This window comes from Naegleria fowleri, assembly GCF_008403515.1.
Source record: "Naegleria fowleri strain ATCC 30894 chromosome Unknown tig4, whole genome shotgun sequence".
NCBI classification, from domain to species: domain Eukaryota; phylum Heterolobosea; class Eutetramitea; order Acrasida; family Naegleriidae; genus Naegleria; species Naegleria fowleri.
This window is the reverse complement of record NW_025407936.1, coordinates 547,271-567,484: the sequence shown is the minus strand read 5'-3', so window position 1 is coordinate 567,484 and position 20,214 is coordinate 547,271. Positions and strand designations below refer to the sequence as shown.

Sequence of the window (20,214 nt, the reverse complement as noted above, 5' to 3'; positions counted from 1 at the left end):
TTTTGTGGAAGGTTTTACTTTTTGAGTCCGAGCTTGTTGTTGAAATATCAGGTCTTTGCGCGAGGATTGGCATGATTGTTATGCTGTATGGTGGCTGCTTGGGTCGATGACACCATTAATTTTCGATCAATGAACAAGTTCACAAACCAAACATCTCCACCGATTTCAAAAAGAATTGCCGTGTTTTCTGTAGCGATCGAAAACTCATCTCAACTCCTACGTGATCCCGCTCAAGAACCTGATCAATAATCCCTTGTCCAAATTCATGCAATTCTCACAACGCCAAAGTCCTTGTGATTTGATGTTGATGGTTAGTGTGAGAGAGAATAATCCTATCAGATCCATCAGTTTCATGAAACGGAAGCGCAATAGGAGATGAGTGACCTGCTAAAGCTCAAACTCCTAAAAAATTTCACACTCGGAAGACTGCTCTCGCTTCTCCGTTTTTGCCATCCTTTCGTCGTCAGCCAGACCCAAATTCTCTGGTAAAGACACAAACACTTCTCTGTTCAGCACAAATTTTCCGAGAGACCTTGTGTGTGGATCGAGAATATTATTGTGTTTTCGCTCCAATATATATTTTGACGTCGTGAATAGTATTAATATTTCAATATTCATCATCAATAAGAAGAAAAGAAATCTTTGCCCACATCAAGAGAGATTCCACTGACTCCGATTCTTGTTTTTTGATTCTCGGTCTCATTCAAAATGTCTTCAAAATTGTCATCAAGGAGGAGGCTCCACGAGAAAGTTCATGTGTTCTCGATACTCGTGATACTCTCCATCGTGTTGATGACAATAACAACAACAACACCTGTTGTGTCAATGAGATCCTCTTCCTCCATTCTCACTCATAGATTCCATTCGGGAAAGGATCATGTTCTATTTCAAAAATTAAAGGAACATTTGAATAACAAACCACAACCCATTCATGCCTCCCTTTCGACCCGAACGATTTCTGAAACTCCAAACACAAATTATGTGTACAGAGGTCCAACATCAAGCGAGATTTGTGTTTCTAATTTATTGTTGGGCAGATACATTAAAGATTTGTGGTGTGAACAAGTCAATCCCTACTCAGGAACACCAGAAATTCTTTCTGACATTTCTGTCATGAAAAGTTCAGATTTTAGTTATGATTGTGTAAGACCACAACCATTATCTTTTTCGAATACTACTTTCGATGATCAAATGGATGATTGTTTTAGCGTTGTGGGAATTAGAGCTTTTGATTACACAGGTACTTTTATCATGCCTGGAACGAGTTACATGATTGAAGCTTTGAGAAACGGTAGAATATTCTTTATTAACACAAATATTCAATATATTTTGGGAGGAGCAACCAGAATTTATTACAAGCCAGATAAATATGAGAACATTATCAAATTTGATGGTCATGCTCAAGTCACTGGAAAAGGTTCAGATTCCCATGACCACATTTCCTTTGCTCAAAAATCTGTAGATTCCTCTAATCTCCACATCAATGGAATGTATAATATTGAGAATCAGGCATTGCAATTGGCTAAAACATGGTACTATGCTTTAGATCCATCAGTGACACAAGTTTTACAACTCAAAATGATAAGAGATCCAACGTCACAAAATATTTATTCAGTCGCATTGCTCAAACAAAACAAGGAGAACTTGTACCAATTGATTTTCTTGCAACCTGATGCAATTTATAACAATAATTTTGGTAATGTGAGAAAATGGGATATCATTATTCCAGCTGGTAACGAACAGATTCACTTTGATTCTTCAATTCAATTTGGAAACTTTTCATCACGTGCACCAATGAGAGTGAATGCCAAAATTTTCGAAGCAAACAATTTGGCACTGGCAAGAGCATTGATCACTATTCATACCGACAAGCAAGTGAGAATTTTCGAGTTTAACGATAACAGCGACAACATGGTCATTGATTTCACAAAAGAGGATTTACTATCAACCTTCTATAATGCTCCAGAATTTACTAAAATTACCTATGCTCATCTCATTTCTGAGACAATACGAAGACCCTTATCCCTTGACAGATTTTCAACATGCTCTAATATCAAGTTCCCTCTTTCTCAGAATGTGTTCTTAGTTTTGGGTTTAACTCAGAATTATGATGGACCTAGCAACATTATTTACACCATGCTTGTCCATCACATTCATGAGTTTTCAAGTTATAACTTTGTAAAGTCGACTCAAACCAACACAGCAAATAGACCAGAAAACTTCTCATGTAAGCCCACAGAATATATTGACAATACTGGAGCATGTGCATCAAATATAGAGAGTTATACAAGATTTGATAATGAAATACTTTCCATTACCTCCAAATTTATGGATATCAATGAAACCATCAATGAAGTTGATGCCTATGACCCAGGTGGCCATCTCAATGCACCCGTTCTTTGTGAACTTACATACATGGGACCAAATGCTCCGCCAGATAGAGAAAAATGTCGATCCATGGCTGAAAGTGTTGCTTGTGAAATTGATATTTTCAACGGTGGATTGGGAGATGTATCCAATTTGTACTCTTTCTTCTATAGTTATTGGCAAGAAAATATTTTTGTGACTAAAAGCAATGCAGCAATAGAAGTGCATGCAATGGCATTAGATTTGGATCCAACCGATACACAGGCTTATGTTACACTCACAAAGTTGAACAGATTCAAAGTTTTAGGAAAAATTGTTGATCTGCACCTGTCTTCCAACAATTTGCACATGTTTATCTCTGTGAGTCGACAGAGATGGGAAATTGATGCTCTGAAAAGATATTCTCTTGTCTGTGAAACACTTTCCAAAAATCCTGATGACATGTTTTTAAAGGCGTTCAAGGATGAATGTGAACTAGTTCCACCCATTCCAATCAACGAAAACCAATTCGCACTCGTCACTAGTGCATGCATTAAGGGAAGTCTTTGTAGCTCCTTCTCCAGACGTTTGATTCGATCCACTTCTTCTAAGGGTACTTTTGTTTATAGATCAGTTGCTGAGATTCCTTGTATCATTGGAAGTTATTGTGTTGCAGGTATTAGAATTCCTTGTCCTTTGGGTTATATTTGTCCTGACTTTGGAATGGTAGCTCCACAAAAATGTAATGCAAATTATGGTTATCAAACATGTTACAGTGATAGTTTAGATACTGCATACACATGTCCAAATGGAACTCTCTGTACGACTGATTATTTAATACCCATTCCTGCAAGTCCAGGACACTTTGTTAAAAAGACAGATTATGGACAGGGTATTGTCGTTATTGACGGACTTGAAAAATGTAGTGAAGGAGATTACTGCAATTTAGCGAGAGAAGCAATTACAACACCAAATAATTATTCACTCTCAGTCTTGTTGTGTCCAGCTGATACATATTGTGTGAATGCATCAATTTTAGAACCTTCCCTGTGTTCCTATACTAATGATTCGATGGATTATTGTCCACCTGGAACCGTTTCTAAGAATTTGTGCCCAGCAGGTTATTACTGTGAAAATCCAAATTCTATCAAACCATGTTCACCAACTCAGTATTGCCCAGAAGGATCTTTCACCTATCAGCTTTGCCCAGAAGGATATTACTGTCCCAATGCAAGTATTCACATTGTGTGCCCAGCTGGTTATTTTTGTCGACAGGGTTCCATTGAACCTTCTCCCTGTTCATGGTTTTTATCTTCATGTCCAGAAAAGAGCGCTTCTGATAGAATGACTTATGGAGGACTCTTATTGGTATTTGTACTTTTATTCTTAATAGCAGTTCTCTATTTTGCTTACGAAGCTGCTTTCAAATTGTATGTCAAGATGAGTACTAGACAAAGAAAGAGAAATCCTGGTGAAAGTTCCTCTCTCTTCTCTCCAAAACAAAAATCTTATTCAACAGCCAATTCAGGTACATGCAGTTTCCATGAAGAACAATTCACTGTTGATATTGGATTCCAAGATTTAGGCCTTGTATTGAGAGGATCTGGTAAAAAAGTATTGAATGGTGTGACGGGAGAAATTAAGCATGGAAAATTAACAGCTGTTATGGGTCTATCAGGAGCTGGTAAGGTAAGTGTGTCGTTAAGGAAATGTGAAATTTTTATGAAATATACTAACTTTAACTATCTTGCGTAATATCCCTACAACAGAGTACCTTTATTACAACACTCTCCAATCGTGCCTATTACGGAACACAAGTGGGTAAAGTGTTTGTTAATGGCATTGAGGAACGCCTTTCCAACTACAATAGAAAAATTGGTTTCGTTCCACAAGATGATATCATGATTTCTACCATGACTGTTGAAGAAACTCTCTATTTTTCAGCCAAGACTCGGTTGGATGCTAGTACTCCACAAAAACAGATTAATGCCATTGTGAATGATGTCATTAAGGTATTAAGATTGGAAGATGTTAGACACTCCCTTATTGGAGATCAAGAAAAACGTGGTATTTCTGGAGGTCAAAGAAAACGTGTGAATGTTGGTATTGAACTTGTTTCCTCTCCATATGTGTTATTCTTGGATGAACCAACAAGTGGTCTCGATTCAGCAAGTTCTAAAGAAGTATGTGAAGCTCTTCAAGCAATTGCAAGTTGTGGCATTACAGTCATTACAGTTATTCATCAGCCTCGTTATGAGATTTTCAACATGTTTGATACATTGTTGTTGTTAGGAAAGGGAGGAAAAACTATTTATCTTGGTCCAATTTCGAGAGTTGAAGAATATTTCACAGAGCTCGGATTTACAAAGCCAAATGGTACCAACTTGGCTGATTTTGTGATTGATGTTTCTGCTGGTCTGATTCAAAATGACACCAACGATTTTGATCCAAGTTCTTTACCTGACATTTGGATTCAAAAGAAGGCAAAATATTCGGATGAGGAACCTGGAATTGCACAATATCTTCCAAAAGAAGAGAATGGTACTAGTTCACAATCCATCAATTCTTCTCTTCCTCTTAGTGACGAATCTCGTAAGAAGAATGAACCACCAAAGAGATCCAACAACAAATTCAAGAATCCAAGATTGCCCTACTTTTCACAATTTTTCATGTGCTTTAAGAGAAGTCTAACACAGCTTCTTCGTACATTACCAAGTTTAGTATTGGATTATTCTTTAATTTTCTTGTGTGGTGCATTCCTTGGATTAATTTATTACAATAAGGTCTACATTGGCCCACCTCCAAAAGCAGTTTATGAAATGTGTCCAAATGGACTCCAGGAAATTTGTTCCCAACCTCTTGAAGATCCAATCTATTCGACATCCTCTCTCATGACACTTGCAATGGCTCTTATGGGTGCCATGTCAGCACTTCGAGCATTCGGTGGTGAATATTTAGTATTTTACAGAGAAAGTCAAACAGGATTGAGTACATTTTGTTATTTCTGGGCCAAGGATATTTCATTGTTTATTGTGAATATTTTCGCACCAGTAGTTTTCTTGAGTATTTATTATACAACGGTATCACCGAGAGCTCCTGTTTATGAGTATTACTATGTACTGTTATTGGTTTATTGGACATCTTATGGATTAGGTTATTTCATTAGTATTATTATCAATCCAAATATTGCTCAATTAACAGCCGTGGTGATTGTTTTCATTTTCAATACTTTCAGTGGTGCTACGACTCCCTTGCCAACTCTTAAAGCAATGTATTTCCCAATTAACTATTTGCCATACTTATCCTATCTCACGTATAGTCATGAAAATGCCTATCTGATTGAATTGAAGAGATATGAAGGAATGTATGACTTGTCAAAGAGTTTGAAAATCATGGGCTACTCATGGGATGATTTTTACATGACTATTTACATGATGATTGTTTATGGGTTCATATTTAGAATTGCTGCTTTCATTGCTTTGGTTTGTGTGAAACCTTCGAGTTTGTATAATCTGGCTGTTGTTTCCATCATTAACTTCTTCCAAACCAAAGTAAGAGCCATTTTGAGAATGTTTAAGCGAAAGTCTAGGGCAAGTGATGTCTAAAAGACACACACACACACTACTACTTGCAAATAAACGTTCGTGAACGGTTGTGGATAGATACTGAGCTCAAAAACCGAGTTAGGTCCAATGATTTGAATCTTTGAACAACCTTTGTCCTCTTGATTCTTGGAATCACAAAGAGTTGGTGAGATCATCAGTTATTGTTTTCGAATTTCGATTGATCGATACCCCGTATATATATGGTGCGCACCGAATACAAGCTTGTAGTAGCATAAAAATGACTTCTCATCGTGATGGCCATGGCGACCGCTCACAAGCCTTGATCAATTCTCGAATGACACTTTACAATCTACCCGATGAAGTGATTTCCAAGATTTGTTCCTATTTCTTTGCCAAACCATTGTGTATTTCATATCCATTTCCTGCTCTGTCGTGTATTTCATGTTCCGATTTCACCTCTTTAATTTCTCTGATTCATACCAATAGAAAGTTGAGAGATTTAATTCGAAATAATGTTGATTTGTGGTCTCAATGTTTGTTTAGATATCCTTGTTTCTTTAACAATAATTTGAAAATGTTGAAACACATGATGATTAAATGTGAAAAAAAATTTTCAAATTTACAAGTACCATCCTTTGAGAAGTGTAAAACAATCGAATCATTTGATACGTTCAAACGTGACAATTACATATCTGATGATGATAAAGACTTCAATTATGTCATTGGAAAGACGAAAAAGGATGAAGACTCAGATACCGACACGAAAACCTGCCAGGATCATCATTATTGTGCGTGTGAATCGCAATTCTTGGACTATTATGCAGATTTTGTGAATGTTTTTTGTAATACTCAAAACATTGATATTCACTTTGAAGGAATTGTTCCTCTTCCTGAATTGTTGTACAAAACTTCTCCACCTTCAGACTTTATGCTGAAAAAGTATTGTGAAAGATTTCCAAATATTCAATATTTAACTTTTACAGATCATCGAGAGAGAGTGGAATGCAATTATTGGTTTCACAGAGAGATGAACTTTTCTAAAAATCTGTGGTGGTATAATCTGCAAGGAATTTTGGTGGGCTATTACGAATTCCGAGCATTGAAATCAGCTTCATTTCTCAAACCGAATCAAAACTGGTTGCCCCTATTTAAACCAAAGAAAGAAAGTGCACTGAAATATCTTCAACACTCAATTTCACTTGGAAACGGTAAATCTCACATTTTATTGAAAGAGTTACAGGATTTTGAGAGAGATCATCCAAATATTAAGGTCACTTCTACTGTTTTTGGTTCAGATATCCAATGTTTCTCAGTTATTTATAACTATCTAAAAAGAGTGTCACTCACTATTGGAGATGTCACAGAGGAAGTGTGTTCTCTTAAGAACATCAAGTTATTGAATCTTTCTTGGTTGGACATCATTTATAAGCCTAACACTTCTGTATCTCCTCTTCAGATTGTGTTTGACAACGTGAATGCTCCAATGCTAGAAAGATTTAATTGCGAACAATGTAGTTTGACAGTGATCGATACACAATGTTTTCCCAGGCTTAATAGTTTAACTCTTCACCAATGCAAATTTTCAAAACAGTTTTGGATTGATTCTCATTGTGATTCATTGGAAAAATTGAATTTACACTTTGACTCAGGTGTGACAGAGTTATCAGATTATTACTTTAACAAATGTTTTAAAAATTTTGAAGAGTTGACAATTGAAAATGGCGCAAAAATTATTGAACTTTGTGATATTCACACACTTAAACATGTTCGAGTGACAGGCGTGGACGTGTTTGATGCCAATAATTGTGGAAAATCTGAATTTGATTTTCAAAAAGTGAAGTTGAGAACATCAATAAGCCAGCAACATATTGACAAAATCTATCTTTGCTCTTCACAAGAGTGTGTAATTACCATCTCTGCAACTGAATGTGAGCAATTGAACTTGTCGTACTATGTGTCTTCAACCAGTAGCTCATCAAATATTCACAGTGTGAACATTGAGAAAATTTCAACATTGATGATCAACATGAACACACGAAATCATTCCGACATTGAAACAGCATTCTCAATGATTCCCAGCTCGAGTGTTGTTGAAAATCTTGAGTGGTCTTGCTATAATTCAAGTTCCAAAGACAGTGTTTCTCTCTTGTTGGAATGTCTTCAGCGTTTTAAATCTCTCAGGAATTTGAAATTGTCCAACTCCAATTTCAAAATCTTACACAACCTCATTGAACAGTTGAAGACTTTGTGTTTACCCTATCATATTGAAAATATTGAATATTCTGGCTCGTTTTGGTCCAATGGATCATCGTGCTACTTTAGTTTGAGCATTCCCTTTTCGAATGAAATGCAATCACTCCTCACACATAACGATGACTCTATTTCTTCAATAATGAATCATCCTTACTTGATCAAAAATGATTTTATGAGAGGTGTGTATGATCAAGAATGTCATATCATCACAAGTGCCTCCTTAAAGAATTTAAATGTTTATGGCAGCGGAAATGAACCTCAATACTTTACAGAGCTTCCACAAATACAGTTTGGGGACTTGCCCAATTTACAAACTTTGAAATTAGCTCACTTGAAAGTTGTGGAACGTTTACCAGCAATGAATCTCTTAACAGAATTGAAAATTTCAAAATGTCAAGAGGTTTCTATTAATCTTTCAGCATTTCCATCATTGCGTCAATGCATCATTGAAAATTGCAAAAATTTAAGCATCTCATGCATTGACAATTACAAATCCAAGTTGAAATTTTTGCAAATCAAAAACATTCAAGAGTTGAATGCTCAATTATCAGCACCAGAGATGTTGCAGCCAGTTCGAGAGCTCGTTATTATCAAGATTAAAACAATCACCTCAAATTCAATAATTAATGTGAGCAATATGAGACCTCCTTTCCTTGCTGTTCTTCATTTGGATGAAAAGAATATTGTGCGACAATAAAGTTCATGTCATCTTTGCATTGGCATTTGACAGTATCGACGAGTTGAAAAAATGGTAGCATTGAAATCCCACCACCGCAACATCTCATCTGGTTCATCATCATTTCTACTCTATGCTCTACTTTTCGCAACCACAACACTAACGTTCCTACTTCCATCCTCTCTTTTTGATTTATATTCAACACATCAATTTTCAGTTCAGGCCGAAAGTATTCCGAGCTACTATTCAAAACGATATGTTTTTGGACAAGATGTAGCCATTAAATCCAGGAAATTATCATCCTATCATAATGTAAGTGTTGATGTCAAAAGTGTGGAATATATTTTTCTCACAAATTGTCTTGGCGAAATGATGATTTATAAAATTGTGGCTTCCTACTCACACACATCGAATCATATGTGAGACATATATAGGTTCCATATGAATTTCACTCGTTACCATTCTGTCGACCTAAGGAAGTCAAACATTCTGTGGAGAGTTTTGGAGACTACATGTTGGGAGATAGATTTGAAAATACAATTTATCATGTAAGTTGATGAGTACTCATGTCTCACAAATTGTGCGAATATTTACACACTCTCGTGCATTTGAATGAATTCAGTTTCCTTTATTGCAAAATGTGGGATGTGCTCGAATTTTTCCATCCATGAATGACCAAAACACAATTATTTGCCCAACCTTTGACAAGAGTGTTGCACTTGATTTTATGTCTAAAATTCAAGACGACTATCACATTCAATTCACAGTGGATAATCTTCCAATTGCATATCTTTATGACAATAGAACACGATGTGGAGATCCACCACTCAGTGATATCAAACAACTTTCAAAGGAAACTACCAAATACTCAAGAGCTGACGGATTTCCGCTTGGCTGTGTGTATTATCCAGAATCTTTGAGAAATGCTCCACAGTCACAAAAGGACAAAAAAGCTCAATATTTTGTGAATAATCATTTCTCATTCCTTTTCAAGTACAACAAGAAGGTAGTGAAAGGTTCGGATTTGTATTTCATTGTGGGAGCTGAAGTTTATCCCTCAAGTATAAGACATGAGCCCTCTCAATTCACATGTGACGTCACAAATCCTGAGAAATACCGAATTGATGAAGCTACAACTTCCATTCCTTTTTCATATTCTGTAACATGGATGGAAACAGACTTGGAATATCCGAATAGATGGGATGCTTATTTAAAAACTGATTATGATCAAGATATAGAAGATTATGACATTCATCATTATTCTCTAATTAATAGTTCCATGACTGTGCTGTTCTTGACAGGAATTATTGCCGTGACTATGTACAAAATTTTGAAAAAAGATTTGGATAATTCAAAACTCGATGAAGATATTGAGTCTGATCCTTCTCTTCTCCAAGAACAAGAAACAGGATGGAAATTATTATCTGGTGATGTTTTTAGAATTCCTCCATATCCTGGTCTTCTTTCAGTCATGGTTGGATCTGGATTGCAATTCGTAGTCATGTTCACAGTGTCTCTCATTTTGACCTTATTTGGATTTACATCTCCAGAGAGTAGAGGAAGAGTTGTCGCTGCTTTCATTCTTTGTTATTTATTTACGTCTGCTGTGGCTGGATTCTGGGCACTCAAAATTTACAAACTACTCTCTGGGACTAATCTTATGATGGTTTCTGTTGGAGTTGCTTTATTTGTGCCAACCATAGTTACCATTATTTATGGAACATTGAATACCATCATGTGGATGATTCAATCCTCGATGGCTCAACCATTCTTCTCTATTTTTACAATCTACTCCGTTTGGTTTGTGATATCCGTTCCGTTAGTATTCTTAGGAGCCATGATTGCAAACAGATCATCCACCAAAGATACCCTGTCACCAACTTCAACACCCAAAGTATATCCAACTCCAAGAAATATTCCACCTCTTCCTCTTCCATTGAGATTTCCTTACAATTATCTCATTGCTGGAATTTTACCATTTACTGCATTCTTTGTGGAATTTTATTTTCTAATTTCCTCAATTTGGCTTCAACAGCATTACTTTTTATTTGAATTTCTTTTTACAGTATTTTTGATATTAATAGTGACAAGCGCAGAGACAACCATTGTTTTCATTTACTTTCAATTGTGTCATGAGGATTATCGTTGGTGGTGGAATTCATTCTTTTATAGCTCTACTAGCGCATGTTACCTTTTCATTGCTGGACTTTTCTATTATAATTCTCAATTGGGTTCCCCTCACTTTTACATGACCATTCTCTATTTTGGATATCTACTCATCTTGTGTTTCTTGATCATGTTATTGACTGGCTCTGTTGGATTTCTTGCAACCTTTTATTTTGTGAGAAAGATTTATAGTATGACCAAAGTGGATTAAGGTTATACAAGTTGTCGTACACACCTCACACAACGATAGAGTCCTCACACACAACATGTTAATTTGTTTTTTGGAATGAAACACATGGTTCCCTTAGATCACTTTCTAAAACAAACATGCACAACACATCGGTGACCAATCATCATGGTTGACGACCCCTTATTATTGCTGAATAGATGATGATCAAAGAATTACTAAAAAAATTAATACGATCGTATTTAGATCATCATCATCATGATGTCATATTCCTCACTCCGAGACTCTATTAAACTCTACATTTCATGTTCAGGCCTACAGAAATTAGATTTCTTGTCCAAGAGTGATCCATTTGCGGTGGTTTATTATTGTGGTCCATCTCCGAACTCGTCGCCCAATAGCTCCAGTGAAACCAAGTCATTGCTTACTCCTCTTCATCGTCCATTATTGAATTAGGAAAAACCGAAACACAATACAACAATCATCATCCCCACTTTGTCAAAACCTTTGACTTGAATTATTACTTTGAAATGGTTCAAAAGCTCTCAATTTCCATCTACGATCAAGACAAGGAGAATGGCTCACTTCAAGAACAGACTCTGATGGGTAAAACGAGAGAGTTTTTATTATCGGAAGTTGTCTGTGCTCGTGATGGAAAGTTAGAACTGAATTTGCAACTCAATGGCAAAGAGAATGATCGTGGCAAAGTTCTTTTATTCTTGGAAAAGAACAAATCACAAAATCAATGATGAAAAAGAAAAACAACTTTGTGAGCGCTTGAACAGAATGAATTTAGAGGAATTGACAGAAATGGTGAATGAAATTCCAAAAACTATTCAACAAGATCAAAAGTACATACATTTCAAGTGTCGAGCATCTTCATTGGACAAGAAGGATCTCTTCTCTAGTGATCCATATTTTGTAATTGAGAAGGAAATTTATAGTGATCGAAGAGAGCAGATTTTCAAAAGTGAAACAATCAAGAAGTCATTGTCTCCTGTATGGACAGAGTTTGAATTGCATTTGGATGTGTTATGCTCTGGAGATTTGTCCAAGAAGTTATGGTTTTTGGTGTATGATTGGGATAAACTTTCCAATGACGATTTAATTGGTCAATTCTCATGCACCTTAGAAGAACTCATGCAAGGAAAAAAAGAATATAATGTCATTGAGCCAACACTTGCTGCAAAGAAGAAGAATTACCCCAATTCAGGTGTATTTCATTTTGATACTGTTCAGGAAATTATGAGAAATGTGAGTATTCCAAATCCAGAACATCAAGTTTATTACAATATTCTAAAGAAGAAAGAAAACTCAACTGAGGCGTTCCTAGATTATATCTATGGTGGAACTAGTATTTCTGTTTCGATTGGAATTGACTTTACAGGGTCAAACGGGCACTATCAAAGTACATCAAGGTTTGTTTTTTAATTTCTTTGATTAGTTCGTACATTAAGAGGGGTCACTCTATAGTTTGCATCATTTGTTTGAGAATGGCACGATGAACAGCTATCAAAAAGCGATCAAATCGGTAGGAGAGGTTTTAGAGCCATACGACAACGATAAAATGTATGGAGGTATGTTTAAAATATACGGTTAGAATCTGAGGAATTGATTAATCATTAATATTAATAGCCTATGGATATGGTGCTGTAATTGAGGGAGAAACAAAAATGCGACCAATGTTCAATCAATCTTTACAAGACGATAAGGAAGAGCTTTGTAGCTTGATGCAGTTTTGCAGTTTTACAAAGATGCAATACCCAAGCTACATTTTGGAGACATGGGTTCAGCTTCCAATCCAAAAACTCTCAAACCTTATTATGGTGACGATTTTTATAGAGTCATCAAACATGTGGTTGAAAAAACGCCTCAAGTGACACAAGACTCTCAACTTTACAACATTTTACTCTTGATCATTGATGGTGACAGCTTCGATAATCAAGGAACAATTGATGCAATTATTGAAGCCAACGATAAACCAATTTCAATTGTAATCGTTGGTGTTGGAGGAAGCTCATTTAGAAATTGCAAAAAATTTGACGCTGACGACTCTTATTCTCCATTAACAAGAAGTCTCTTATTTGGATGTATCTTCATGGATCTAAAATATTGAAGCATTTGTTTTGGGATTTCAATCAAGTACTTCAATCATTTTAATGATATAAAATTTGAGATTATCGGGTGTTGTTGGCTCCTACTTTGAGAAGTCGCTTGTAACTAGAAAGAGTGTCTTTGATGGATCGCTCAAGAGAATTATTTTCTTGTTTTAGCTTTCGGGTAAGGCATTCTAACTTGTTCACCTTAGATCTTTGGGTTGCCAACTCTTGCATAACCTCAGATTGAAATTGATAAATCATTTTCTGCAAGGATTCCAACTCTTGCTGCACCATTGTTTCATAGTCTGATTCGTTGCAAGTCAATGATTGTAATCGCTCGCACATGGCACGAAACTGATATTCAAGGTCTTTTGAGAGCGCTAGATTTCTAACCGTGAGCACCTCATTGTCCTCTTTCAGTTGGATATTTTCTTGTTGAAGATGGGTTATTCGACAGCTCAAATGTTCTTGCGTTCTCTCAAGCTCAGAATTGGTTTGCTGGAGTTGTCCCTTCTGAACCTCTATTGATTGTTTTAAGAGGTTGTTCTCGTTTATCACCGATTCGTTGTCTTTCTTCAATTTCATCAGCTGCGTTTCTAATTCTTTAACTATCTGATCTTGCACTGCCGTGGGCCTGGAATTATTGAGCTCCATCCTCAACCTGTTTATTTCTTTTTCCCCTAATTTCAATTTAGCAGTTAGCTCTTGGTTGGATTTCCACATCTGATTGATTTTAACAGAGTTGTGTGTTCAATAAATTATCACTTACATTATTAACGATATTTTTGGAGGTGTTTTCGAATGCATTCACGGCGTATGTCCATGCATGGAATATTTGTAAAGCTTCCTCATGATGAAAATTTCCTTGCTCTTGAGATTGATATCGTAAATTGAGCAAATCGTTCTTTACCTTTGCGAGCTCGCAGGAGTATTTCGACCGCATTTCTCGTATGACTTGCTGATGTAGGTTCCATCCTTCAAGCCCTTTTCATTCGTTCTTATACAAACACTTACCTTGTATTTACGGTTTTCTTCTTCCAACCTCAAATAACGTTCCGATAAACTTTCAAATAGATCAACAACATTCTGCATCATTAAGGCGTGTTTTTGGCAATTTTCCAAGAACTCATTCATACTGATCATGTTTCCGTATTGAAGGTTAATGTTGAATACAAGTGATTGAAAATGCTTTTGTAAATCTTGCAGTAACTCCATTTTTTTCTAACCCTAAAATAGTGGAGGTAAGAATGTCATATAACTTAGCACAAGCAAGTGTTTATTGCTTGGTCTCATCGTGATGGTTAGTGAAGTGGCCGGATAATATATAACTGATATTTACAAAAATAATAATAATGGCAATGGTGGATGCTCCATACAGTTATTCACTGATGGTAGTCTTAGATTGTCTGGTGTTGTTGTTGTTCAGAAGTGGCGTGATGTGACTCAAACTTTTTCTCCTCAACGATTTGTTCCGTACTGGAGGATGACACATGGAGACCTAACCTTTTGATTCTATGCTTATCAATTTCCATAACATTACCCCAGAATATTTTGTGATCGTAGGTAAAAGTGGAAGTACCTCCCCACGTGGTGTCGATTTGAGCAAGATCAATATATTTACCAAAGATCTTGGCCTTCTCTATATCCTTGCCGTTAACGAAATGAATCTTGTTCTTTGTTACAGGATTGATGAATGGAGAAATAGCCTTCCAGAAGATATTAAAGATGAATGGCGTGTCAACCATAAAACACGCTCCTAATCTTTCAGGATAGCAGTCATTCAAGATATTGAGTGTTTGTTTGGCAACGCTTAATGGAAGAGAATTTCTCGTTGAATACCCATTAAAATCAATGATCCAACACATTTGCTCAACTCCTTCTGGCATTGCATCAACAGCTCTTTCTAAAGTATAAACAAGTAATTTGATATTCTTTTCATAATCAGTAGAATTCTCTCGAGCTGGGAACATGTAAACAATAGGTCTATTCATCTTATCAAATCCTCTCTGAAAGAGCTTTCCGGACGAGGCTTCCGAATCGACTTCCTCTGCCGTGATTTCGTCAGGTTTGAATGATCTTCTCCATTCCAGGCAAGTGTTCATTAGCTTTTCAGCCTTATTTATGTCATAATCTCGAGCTCTCAGAAAACGAATAAGAGCAGCTTCATCCAAGAATCTTCTCTCTCTATCGGTGAGTCTGTCATAGTCAACTCGTTTAATGAAATCGTTGAGAATTTCATTTTGTTCTTCGGTGAGAGCGGAACGAGGATTGAATCCCTTGTTCACGTCTATGAACGAGGTTGCGCTATGCCTGTTGTTGATGATAAAGGTCGTTCACGTTGTTGTGCACAGTCGAGTTATCCAAAAATTATAATTTCAACCGATATGATGATGAACACAAAAAATAATGAGCCATCGAAAAAATTGACATTTAAAACTCTAGATTGGATCATACAAATTAACACTTACATTCTTGTGTGGCCTCTGCTACTTCCGTGATGGCTATTATTCGACGATGAACTCATGATGGTGCGTGAAGAGGGTGTTTTTTGATGAATTTTTTTTGTGTCTATGCGCTTGTTTGGAAGAGAGACAATTCGGGTTGCGATTTTTTGAAAGAAATGATTCGTGCGCTTTGTCCTTCAGCGCGCTGGGAGGACTTTTGAACAAGCAGAAATAATATTCAATAATAATCGATGAAAGAAGAGGTTGGTTTTTTCTTGATTGAATTGCAAAACGCCTCTGTTTCAAGCAGTGTTTCACTAAACAGGGTGGATGTTGTAAGAATCCAATATCTCCATCACCGACAGTACATTATGGGGTGATGTGACGGGAATTCTATTCTCGAAGGGGAGTGGTTCATTGTTTGCCTGTAGTTGCTGTTTATTAAGATCAACGGTTATTGTGTTTTTTTGATTGCTGGTTAATTCCGTTATATCAACCAATTGATTTTACAACAAAGATTCAATCGTTTCGTGTTCAATCATTTTCTAAAAGTACCATGTTTTTTATCATTTTCTTTTGCATCCTCTGCATTTGGATTTAAAGAGGAGAGGTGAGGATTCAAAATCAACTCATCTGTTAATGGGTCTCGACTAATTTGCGGCACTGCCTCTGTTGGTCCTCCTGCAACACTCTCGTGTGCTTTTGTAAACTTTTCAAGACCTGATTGATACTTGACTTCAGTGTTAGGTTCGTCTCTTCCCATGATGGTGGAAGTTTTAGTGTCGATGGTGGTCACGGAGAGTGTGGGATCTTCGTCCGTGGGAAGTTTAACTTGTGTTCTTGATGAAGACATGACTGCTTTTTGTTGTGAATGTTTTTAATTGAAATGGAAGATTTGGGAATATTTTGCCAGAATTTTAATCTGGAACTAAAGAAGGAACATATCTATAAACATTAATTTCTCTAGTAGTGCGTGCATGATAATTAATATCCTAAACTTTTAGACTTCACGAAATCCTCTTCCTTCGTCAATTTCATCTCTTCCTCCTTGATTTATAAAGGAACCCGCGAACCCGCCAAAACCAAATTTCAAATTACAAAAAATAAAATTAAAATGAACGAGCTGACTCATGACGATGATTGTGTTGTATCGAAACCTGTGGATGAGGAACAAATGTACTTTGATACAATCATTGGAGCTCTTGAAGAAACAATGATGGGTAGGTGTTGATTCATGACTTTTCACAATTTCACAAGCTGTTGATCGTAACACTCTCGGAATTATAAAGAGGAGAATTTTTCGAAAATGATCGACAAATTTGCAGAGAAAAACTGCAAAATATTCGAAGAGGGAGATGAAAACAAGTTGGAATATACAACACTCTTTTCAGAGTATCAAACGATGATTGAACATTATTTAGAGAGATCACTAACGGAAAAAATTAAGAATTTCGAAATGAGCAGATTTATGAGAGTTATAGAGAAAGTGGAACAGCAAAAGAAGGATCAAGCTAACAGCAAAGAACAAGAAGAGAGCAACGACGATGATTGGGAAGATATTGAGGAAGGTGACATGTCTGGTGATGTGTTCGAAATGCTCTTGTCCTTTACAGACTTTATGGAATTTAAAGAGCTCATGGTTTCATACAAAAAGAAGGAATATTTCAATGACAAATTTTCTGGGCTGTTGGTTGTGTCCAATGGTTCGCGCAAGTAACCTTTTGAATTTTCTTATTATTTATTGAACAAATTAAAAAGAGTTTCATAACGTAACAACATTATAGCATATTATAATAATTAACAATGTGAACATGCATTTATAACCATTCGCCAGGATCTTCTGATTCTGAAGAAGATGACAGAAGGCCTTTCTTTGATTTAGATTTGATCGCTGGCCTGTCTTCGTTCTGAGATTGTCGTATGATGGTGTATAACATAGCAAATAATTCATTCACGCCTTTGCCTGTAAGTGCACTACATTCAGCAACTTCTGCAGATTTATCCACAAAAAACTTGGTGGCCAAGCTCATAATGAGCGGTTTTGATATTTTTCGATCGTTCTCTAAATCAACCTTATTGCCAACTATTATACATGGAATTTGAGACATGTGTAAATTCTCAATCAACAATGACTTGTATCTATTCAAATTATGCAAACTAGATTGAGGGTTGCATACATCTACGACTAGCACAAAACCGTCACAATCCTTGATACATTCGACCATTAATCCCAAATCATTCATTTCAGGAGCCTCCACTAATCGCACAGTAACATCTTTTCCGTCAACAACTATGAAACAATTTTGGCCTTCAACAACCTCTTGATCCGATTTTGGAGGTTGATAGGTGAATCCTGAACTTTCTACTTGGTATTTAATTATTGAGGATTTTCCTGATGATTTTTCTCCTAATACCATAATTTTCAGAACTTTGCGTTTTAATCTATGTATTCCTGAGTCAGCATGATCAATGTCGTCCGAAGAGACGGCAGAATGGATTGGAGATGAAAATATTTTTTTAAACACCATTTGTGAGCTGTTCACGATAGTAGGAAAAGTTGCTTTTGAATTTCTAATAATTATTATCCAGTATTGTTAAATACGAGAAGTGAATCACGATGATATTTGTGATGAAAAATTGCACGGGACAATTATTTCGTTTTTTGACGTCTTGCTGTTTTTTTTTGTGAAGTGTTGCTGTTTTGGTGACAAATGACATGGAGAGCGATGAATACAACGGCTCCTATTAATATTATTTAGGTGAGCCAAAATCGGGGACCAAGTCACTGTAAAGATTCATCTCAGTCCCCCATTTTGGAAGCGACTAACAGGATTGTAATAGGACTATTATTCAGGCAAAAGAAAATGTTTACTCATCTTCCTGATCTTCAAGCAAAAACTCTGAAATTTGTTTTCTCATTTCATTTCTTGTCGTTTGATATCCTTGTTGGATATATTCTGGGAATGTCTCATCAATATAAACCTCACTAGTGAGATCAGTGATTGCAATATTTGTAGTGCTCTCTCTATTCTCAGTCGTACAATAGGATAAAACTCTCTTGCATCCAAAACAACAACACTGAGAGAGACTCACACTAGTATCATGACGAGGTTGATTTTCAGCCATACCATAATCAGACTCATGACTCCTTTCAAGGCTAGTCTTCAAATCTTGCAAGTCTTCCTCTGAAAGGAATACTCCACAGAGCGCACACTTAATACTTGTTTGCTCTGGTGTTTTCAATTTTTCAATAGTTCTTAAAATGGCGTGAACTGTAGATGGATAATCTTTCTGAAGCATGGAAACAAAATCTTCAACAAGCCTATAAATGGTGCTTTGACGAACTCCAACCTTAGTGGTAATGTCGTTCACAAAAAGATGATGATTCATTTTGAACCAATAAATATAAATGGCCAATTCGTTAGCAAGGAATGTCTTCATGGGTCGAATAAAAGTAATAGGTGAATCGGTCGATGGATTAAATGTAGGAATTCCATTCATACTAGAATCTTCAAGTTGGATGTGAAGCGGTATCGTATAACCTCGTCCCTTACTTATTTCACTTAGAACGCCAATAGCCAAACGATTTGCATTTTCTCCGGTCAATACTTGCTTGAAATTCTTCTCAACTGCAAATTTGTAAATACAAGTCTTGACCATTTGGTTCAGCAAATCTTCATGAACACTCATGGTTTTAAATTGTTTGAAAATAAAATTCTTCATCTTTTCAACACTTCCGTCAAATAGCATGTCTTCAATAGATCGTATATGAAGTGTTCGATTATGTTCGTTCGTATTTGAGCAGACAGTAGATATTTGTTCATGAAGTTTCATTCTCTCTTCATCACTCATTCCTAACGCTCCACTGATATCCACAAAAAGGTACTCCCACTTGAAATGTAATTTCCAATTTGGATTTGGTGAGACGCATTGGTTTAACATACAAATCATTGCTGTTGAACTGAGTCCTCCGCTAAAACAAACTAAAACACAATCTCCCTTTCTAATCCTTTCATTTAGATTAATTTTGAACTGTTTGTGGGTATTCTCCATAAAAGTTTGTTTGTTCACACCAACCCCTCGTCTGCCTTTAATACCTGGATTTTCCTTATTCAAAAGCATTTCCGCTTGTTTTTCTTTTTTGTTACGCTTTTTAATTGGATTTACAAATTTAGGAGTTGTTTCTTTGGTAGGTTCCGTGGATGATGATGATGGTGCCACATCGTTTGATGATAAAAGTTTGTGCTCCGAGCAACCATGTTGAACATCCGACGAGTTGATGATATCATTATTGCAACAATTATTTGCTGAGCACTCACAAGAGGTGTTCGACTCGTTCTCTTCTTGATGATTATCGCAATTTTTTTCGAGCATATTGTCGGGTAATAATGGAGACAAATTTTTTGGGTGTGCAATTTCAAAACATTAAATCATCAAAACAATTCAAAATTGCAATTCGTCTTCGTGTTTAATGTGA

The 20,214-nt window shown here is 36.2% G+C and overlaps 10 protein-coding genes across 10 annotated transcripts; 5 read left to right on the top strand and 5 right to left on the bottom strand.

Moving 5' to 3' along the window:
• Window positions 1–792: 792 nt before the first annotated feature.
• On the top strand, window positions 793–5,951 carry FDP41_007827 (uncharacterized protein; the record flags this gene model as incomplete). Its single annotated transcript, XM_044711614.1, has 2 exons — window positions 793–4,035; window positions 4,116–5,951. The coding sequence occupies 2 exons, from the start codon at window positions 793–795 to the stop codon at window positions 5,949–5,951; spliced, it is 5,079 nt and encodes a 1,692-aa protein (XP_044568625.1).
• Window positions 5,952–6,189: 238 nt separating this feature from the next.
• FDP41_007826 (uncharacterized protein) lies at window positions 6,190–8,862 on the top strand (the record flags this gene model as incomplete). The annotated part of the gene is made up of 1 exon (XM_044711613.1): window positions 6,190–8,862. The coding sequence occupies one exon, from the start codon at window positions 6,190–6,192 to the stop codon at window positions 8,860–8,862; it is 2,673 nt and encodes an 890-aa protein (XP_044568624.1).
• A 51-nt stretch (window positions 8,863–8,913) lies between these two features.
• Window positions 8,914–11,218, top strand: FDP41_007825 (uncharacterized protein; the record flags this gene model as incomplete). Its single annotated transcript, XM_044711612.1, has 3 exons — window positions 8,914–9,153; window positions 9,276–9,389; window positions 9,464–11,218. 3 exons carry the CDS (start codon window positions 8,914–8,916, stop codon window positions 11,216–11,218), a joined length of 2,109 nt encoding a protein of 702 aa, XP_044568623.1.
• A 657-nt stretch (window positions 11,219–11,875) lies between these two features.
• On the top strand, window positions 11,876–13,074 carry FDP41_007824 (uncharacterized protein; the record flags this gene model as incomplete). Its single annotated transcript, XM_044711611.1, has 3 exons — window positions 11,876–12,612; window positions 12,668–12,771; window positions 12,830–13,074. 3 exons carry the CDS (start codon window positions 11,876–11,878, stop codon window positions 13,072–13,074), a joined length of 1,086 nt encoding a protein of 361 aa, XP_044568622.1.
• Window positions 13,075–13,371: 297 nt separating this feature from the next.
• Window positions 13,372–14,508, bottom strand: FDP41_007823 (uncharacterized protein; the record flags this gene model as incomplete). Its single annotated transcript, XM_044711610.1, has 3 exons — window positions 13,372–14,016; window positions 14,063–14,251; window positions 14,308–14,508. The coding sequence occupies 3 exons, from the start codon at window positions 14,506–14,508 to the stop codon at window positions 13,372–13,374; spliced, it is 1,035 nt and encodes a 344-aa protein (XP_044568621.1).
• A 182-nt stretch (window positions 14,509–14,690) lies between these two features.
• On the bottom strand, window positions 14,691–15,817 carry FDP41_007822 (uncharacterized protein; the record flags this gene model as incomplete). Its single annotated transcript, XM_044711609.1, has 2 exons — window positions 14,691–15,603; window positions 15,762–15,817. The coding sequence occupies 2 exons, from the start codon at window positions 15,815–15,817 to the stop codon at window positions 14,691–14,693; spliced, it is 969 nt and encodes a 322-aa protein (XP_044568620.1).
• Window positions 15,818–16,275: 458 nt separating this feature from the next.
• Window positions 16,276–16,590, bottom strand: FDP41_007821 (uncharacterized protein; the record flags this gene model as incomplete). The annotated part of the gene is made up of 1 exon (XM_044711608.1): window positions 16,276–16,590. The coding sequence occupies one exon, from the start codon at window positions 16,588–16,590 to the stop codon at window positions 16,276–16,278; it is 315 nt and encodes a 104-aa protein (XP_044568619.1).
• Window positions 16,591–16,851: 261 nt separating this feature from the next.
• FDP41_007820 (uncharacterized protein) lies at window positions 16,852–17,454 on the top strand (the record flags this gene model as incomplete). The annotated part of the gene is made up of 2 exons (XM_044711607.1): window positions 16,852–16,957; window positions 17,027–17,454. 2 exons carry the CDS (start codon window positions 16,852–16,854, stop codon window positions 17,452–17,454), a joined length of 534 nt encoding a protein of 177 aa, XP_044568618.1.
• A 100-nt stretch (window positions 17,455–17,554) lies between these two features.
• FDP41_007819 (uncharacterized protein) lies at window positions 17,555–18,265 on the bottom strand (the record flags this gene model as incomplete). Its single annotated transcript, XM_044711605.1, has 1 exon — window positions 17,555–18,265. One exon carries the CDS (start codon window positions 18,263–18,265, stop codon window positions 17,555–17,557), a length of 711 nt encoding a protein of 236 aa, XP_044568617.1.
• Window positions 18,266–18,605: 340 nt separating this feature from the next.
• Window positions 18,606–20,111, bottom strand: FDP41_007818 (uncharacterized protein; the record flags this gene model as incomplete). Its single annotated transcript, XM_044711604.1, has 1 exon — window positions 18,606–20,111. One exon carries the CDS (start codon window positions 20,109–20,111, stop codon window positions 18,606–18,608), a length of 1,506 nt encoding a protein of 501 aa, XP_044568616.1.
• Window positions 20,112–20,214: the final 103 nt, after the last annotated feature.